A 6,062-nucleotide genomic window follows, 5' to 3' on the forward strand; every position below is an offset into this window, starting at 1 on the left:
ATACAAATCAATATTTTTCATCGATTCCTCACGTACATGTATAAATGGTCTAAATGGTGACACTCATCATGTGTATATACTTTAACTTAGTATTTTTATATTAATAATGATATAAATAGGTAATTTAGAATTATATATTAGTTTATTTGTGACATTTATGTATGATGCACATGAAGATAATTAGATTAAGATTTAGATGTTTAATTTAGGTTATTTTTAATAACAACTTACGTGGGTAATATAGATAAAATTTTAGAATGACATTTTAAGTTATGCTTTATAATGATATGTATTAGTAAATTGGATGAAGATTATGGGATTACTTTAGATTATTTTTTATAATAGCTGAGCTCGGTAATTTAGGTATAGGTTTAGAGCTCATTTTTGAATATTTTCACAATGATAGTGGTGGGTAACTTTTTAGAAAACATAATAGATCAATGGCTATGATTATTAGATTTTACAGGATTGGTGTTTCATGTTTTTAATTTTTATGAGAATTTGTCTCTTTTTTTTTCTAGCTTGTCTCATGGGAACTAATGCGGAGTCTCCAATGGAAAAAAATGGGACTACATTACTAAAAAATATTACCATAAGCTACCTCTCGTTTGTTAAATATTCAAACACAATAGATATATACTTATTATCTTCATCCAATTGTGATAGATTTTAGTTAGTAATTACTCTATAATATTTTTATCCACATTTATAATCTTTAACTTTTCACTTTGCATCGCAGGTATGCGCTTGAATTTGTTTAATGAACCCTAAGTTTGTGATACAATTTTTACATAGAAATCTATATTCTCATCACTTCCTCTATATCTTTATAAATGGTGACACATCATGTGTATAGACCTTAATTATTATATCATATACCAATAGTGCAAGATATAGACGATTTAGAATCATATATTGCTGTATATTTTAATTAAGGTTATTTGATTCAAACGTAGGGTTATCATGTTATTTTTAATAATGGTATGTGTGGGTAATATAGATCCAAATTTAACAGGTTACTTTAAGTTTTTAAGTAATAGCGGTGGGCAATTTGGTTGCAAATTAGGGAGTTATTTTAAATATTGTTTATAATGGCATAAGTGGGTAATTTTGATGAAGATTAGGGGGTTACTTTAGTTTATTTTATATAATAGCAGAGGTGGGTAATTTATATATAGATTTAGGGGGTTACTTTAGGCTATTTTCATAATAGCATAGGTGGGTAATTTTTTAGAATACATAATAGATTTAATGGCTATGATGATTTGAATCTATCGATCAATGGTCGGATATTTTGCTTTTTTGTGAGAATTTCTAGAATTTCTCTTTTTTTCTAGAGTGTCCACCTAGAATCCTAGGTGGCTTCACCTGGAGGCTTCAAAAGGAGCCTCCAATTAGTAATAGTAAGGCCCCGTTTGGTAGAGCTTCGACTTCTCATAAAACGGCTTCGGCTTCGGCTTCTTCGGTGGAGTGGCTTTTTTAGTGAAGCTGAAGCCGTTTTGCAAAACGTTCGGTAAAACGGCTTCGCAATGGCAATATATGTAATTTTAGATCACTTAATGCTTGAAGAGAGAGGAGAAGCCGGTGAAGCCACTTTTTTCGGCTTCTCCTCTCTAGTGTAAGCCGTTTTGCGGCTTCTCCACGGCTTTGGTGGTGAAGCCGTTTTGAAATTGACCCTTTGGTAGGGCTTCATCAAAAGCCGGTGGAGAAGCACTTTGAGAAGCCCTACCAAACGGGGCCTTACTCGCCCTGCCCCCTGCTCCCTAGACCCTGGGCCTATAGCCCGATCGGGCGGCGTCCGCAGCCTTTGCTTCCCCTAAAAAAAACTATAATTTTATTTTTATATATTTTATTATTTTTATGTAATCATAATTTAATGGGACCTCAAGACAATAGCAAGCGATTTGCAGTTGGCACTGATACAGCTGCATTGTCGACAAAACAATGGCTAGAAAAAATGAGGACTTTATTTATCAGCAAAGGGTCAGGTTTCTCATCACGCAGTGTTCTTACTGGAGATCCGTACATTGGCGTGGATGTCATAGGGCTTCCGTCTGAAGTGGCAAAAAGGATTACTTTTGAGGAACAAGTAACTGACATCAATATTAACAGGCTGCAAGAGGTGGTTGACAAAGGCCTTTGTTTGACCTACAGAGATGGTAAAGATACCTATGCCATCACTGTAGGATCGAAAGGGCATACCACACTCAAAGTTGGTCAAACAATCAGCAGGAGGATAGTTGATGGGGATGTGGTTTTTCTTAATAGACCACCCAGTACTCACAAGCATTCCCTCCAGGCCTTTTATGCATATGTACATGATGACCATACGGTCAAAATCAATCCTCTCATGTGTAGTCCCTTTTCAGCTGACTTTGATGGCGATTGTGTACATATATATTATCCACAGTCACTTGCTGCAAAAGCTGAAGCCTTGGAGCTTTTCAGTGTGGAAAAACAATTGATTAGTTCCCACAGTGGTCAGGTTAATCTCCAGCTAGGCAATGACAGTCTGGTAGCTATGAAAGCTATGTCTTCCAGAACCATGTTAAGCAAGGAATTAGCAAATCAGCTGGCAATGTTTGTACCATTTTCACTTCCGGCTCCTGCTGTAATCAAGTCGATTCCAGCTTGGACAATCACACAAATAGTGCAAGGTGCATTACCTGCTAAGTTGACTTGCCAAGGAAAAACACAAATAGTGAGGGACGGTAACATTTCGTGTGATATACAACTTGCGTGTGATATACAACTTGCTGTTGGGCAATACAACCATTTAAGGGGGACTACAAGGGTATGTCACATGATTTAAGACAATTTGAATCTTGTTTACATGGTTTATGGCAAACAAATTCAAAAGGTGTTGAATCACTAGAATTGGACAAAACCCTTTTTCTGATCAACCTTTTTATTCTAACAGTATCGCGTTTCTTATTCTCCATGATAACTTTCATATCTTGTTTTGAAGGGACCTCGAGACAATAGCAAGTGATTTGCAGTTGGCACTGAGCTGCATTTTCGACAAAACAATGGCTACATCAATTGCCCTAACATGGAATTAGTGCGACCTTATTTTGGAACTATGAATTTATTTCAAAATTTTAAATTTTTGGATCATGTAATTTATTATTATTTTGGACTTCAATGTACTTTCATTTCATATTTGTGATAAGTAGTTCAAATCGAATCAGGGGCAAGCACCTCTACTTATAGGTCCTCATGATCATTGTGGTGTTGCCATGTGGCAATTTTCACACCATTCCATATCAAATATCCTAACATCAATTGCCCTAACATGGAATTAGTGCAATGATTATTGTAACGACCTTATTTTGGAACTATGAATTTATTTCAAAATTTTAAATTTTTGGATCATGTAATTTATTATTATTTTGGACTTCAATGCATGTACTTTCATTTTATATTTGTGATAAGTAGTTCAAATCAAATCAGGGGCAAGCACCTCTAATTATAGGTCCTCATGATCATTGTGGTGTTGCCATGTGGCAATTTTCACACCATTCCATACCAAATATCCTAACTCTAGAACCCTCCTCATTCTTATCTAATTTCTTATATTTCTACCATGCTAAAATATCTAGTTCTAGAGTATTCTACACTTCACCATGAAGCATGGCAACTATAGCTCATGGATTCTCTTCAATTTTATAGAACCTTCTTGCCATGATTTTATCCTTATATATGATAAAGTTAGTCTCTTAAGTAAAGTACAAATGGTTTGACAAATTATTTTTATGAAGTTATGTTAATCCAAATAATTGAGAAAAGTTTTTTCCATGAGGATCTAATAATTCGATTTGATATGTCAAATTTTAAATACAAAATTAAATTGTGGGCACAGGTATTTGAAGTCAACTTTAGATAACCAAATATGCAATTTGTAATTTGTAAGATCAGAATCGAGATGATACCCGAAACTAAATTTAGAATTTCCAAGTTTGGAGCTCGGAGTAACACGCGAAGCAAGTTTAGTGAACCAAACATACAATTTGCGAGTTTATAAACCGGGATAGCTTAACGTGGCAGATGATCGTTTACTTTATCAAATCACCGTTTCCTAGCTCCTTCCTTGGACTTTCCGTTCACTTAGAAATTTGATAAACTCGACCGTCAACGCCGAGGAGTCGCATAGCCTTTTCGGATTCCAGTTGTTCCCGTTCCACTCTCACTGTCCCTAAGCCCCACCACCACCCACATCCTCCCCTTCAAGTAGCAGGTCCACAGTTGACCAGTCCACGCTCACCTCTCGCTTCACCCCACCAGCCCGCCGCCCGCCACGCCGGAGCTGATGGAGCAAATCACCGTTTCCCTCCATCCTTGGATTTTCGGTTCACTTGGGAATTTGATAAACTCGCGTGTTCAAGCAGCTATTGACCGTCAACGTCGAGGAGTCGCGTAGCATTTCGGATTCCAGCTGTTACCATTCTACTCTCACTGCTTCTGGGCCCACCACCACCCACATCCTCTCCACCGAGAGGCTTCGTGAGACTATGAAAGATATGAAAATTGTCAAGGATAAAGTCCAACAGAAGCACTTGGAGCATGAGCAAGAGGTAATAAGGTTACCCAAGTGGATATAATATTTGTGCATCAAACAATTTTCTCACCTACATCCGTGTCAATGATTCGAGTAGCAAATGATTAGGAATTTGCTGGGAGAGTCACTTTCTCTTTTGCAATCCGAAGCTTTTGCCATAAGATTGATATTGCCATCTCTCTCATGTTACCCCTTGTTTTGACGTTGTTTCCATGCTTTGCAGATGAAGTACCAGGAGGATTTTTTCCATAGTCAAATTGAGAGTATTCACAAGATCACAGAGGCTAAAGAAAAGGAGTTTGAGAAGTTGCTGCAGGAGGAGCGCTCGAAGGCTAGGCGCTTTGATGTGGATTCTGGAACTACCGAAGATCGCAGGCTAAGGTGCGTGACTGATGTGCAGTTGGATGGTATTGCGCCATACCTGCTATTGGAAATATGAATATAGTGAAACATTTGTTTGGGGATGGAAAGGCGCCGTCTCAAAGCATCACTTGCCAGGATTGCTTCTGTTTTCTCCTTCAATCATCTCATGTAGACATCTTTCAATGCATCACTTGTCAAGATTCCTTCTGTTTTCTCCTCCAATCATCTCATCTAGACATGTTAATTTCCAAGCACATATCAATTTCTGTTTCCCATTCTCAATCTGCTGTCCTGTGCAGGAAGGAACATGTGCAGAAGTTCATCGACGGCCAGGTGAAGGATGTGGCGGAGTTTGAGGCTGAGCGGGACGAGCTGATCAAAGCCCACGAGGAGACGAAGATGAAGCTCAAGAAAGAGTACATGGAGAAGGAGGTTGAGCTGGAGAAGGAGCTGGACGCTGCCCTGACAAGCCTGATGGAGAAGCACAAGCCGGACACCTTCCAGGCCTCCAGCTCGTGAAGAGCAAGCTCCCTCAGCTTACCTTTGGGTTCCCCGCTCAGAACCAATCTCGTAGATGTTGATGCTCGGTATGCATAAACGAATGCGTAGACATTCCCTAGATGTTCCGTAGATGATGCTAAAACATGGTCCATGTGGTGGCCGCGTACGTGATCTGGAGACTTGAACCTGTGAACGCGTGATATGGGCACCGTAGAATCTCTATCGTAGTGAGCGCCTCCAGCATAAAGACTCTGGGCTTCGCTGGGCGCCTCCCTACATGAGCTTCAGCACTCCCGGTACAGATTTGATCGGTTTTTAATTTCTCCATTTGTAGAACGAGTAATATTTTAGTCATTAACATGAAAATATATATGGTCGGTTGTATATATTCTGCTGCTGTTATGGACCATACCAGGAATTGACTAGATGTTCATATATTGAAAAAGGGAACTTTATTCATCCTTAGAATGTACATATAGAGAAGGAGAGATATTTACTATAAGGTTGTAATACCTACATGAGGCGGCTACATGAGGCGGCGCAGTGCAAACATTATCCTCGTGCCCATCTTTAATGTTATATGTTCTTTAATTATCTCTGGTATGCTAATGTAATTTTGGGGGTGTTTGGGAGACAACTT

The 6,062-nt window shown here is 38.5% G+C and overlaps 1 protein-coding gene across 1 annotated transcript; it reads left to right on the forward strand.

Moving 5' to 3' along the window:
- The first annotated feature begins 4,492 nt into the window (after nt 1–4,492).
- On the forward strand, nt 4,493–5,627 carry LOC101777594 (protein SUPPRESSOR OF GENE SILENCING 3 homolog). The gene is made up of 3 exons (XM_004987305.2): nt 4,493–4,574; nt 4,782–4,939; nt 5,221–5,627. Exons 1-3 carry the CDS (start codon nt 4,512–4,514, stop codon nt 5,438–5,440), a joined length of 441 nt encoding a protein of 146 aa, XP_004987362.1. The 5' UTR covers nt 4,493–4,511; the 3' UTR covers nt 5,441–5,627.
- Nucleotides 5,628–6,062: the final 435 nt, after the last annotated feature.

Source organism: Setaria italica, unplaced genomic scaffold (genome assembly GCF_000263155.2).
Source record: "Setaria italica strain Yugu1 unplaced genomic scaffold, Setaria_italica_v2.0 scaffold_29, whole genome shotgun sequence".
NCBI classification, from domain to species: domain Eukaryota; kingdom Viridiplantae; phylum Streptophyta; class Magnoliopsida; order Poales; family Poaceae; genus Setaria; species Setaria italica.

Excerpts from the sequence above, each read along its gene's own strand:
- LOC101777594 (XM_004987305.2), top strand. The coding sequence starts at position 4,512 with ATGAAAGATATGAAAATTGTCAAGGATAAAGTCCAACAGAAGCACTTG. Across the intron at positions 4,575-4,781 it reads ACTTGGAGCATGAGCAAGAG|ATGAAGTACCAGGAGGATTT; the intron begins GTAATAAGGTTA and ends CATGCTTTGCAG. Across the intron at positions 4,940-5,220 it reads ACCGAAGATCGCAGGCTAAG|GAAGGAACATGTGCAGAAGT; the intron begins GTGCGTGACTGA and ends TGTCCTGTGCAG.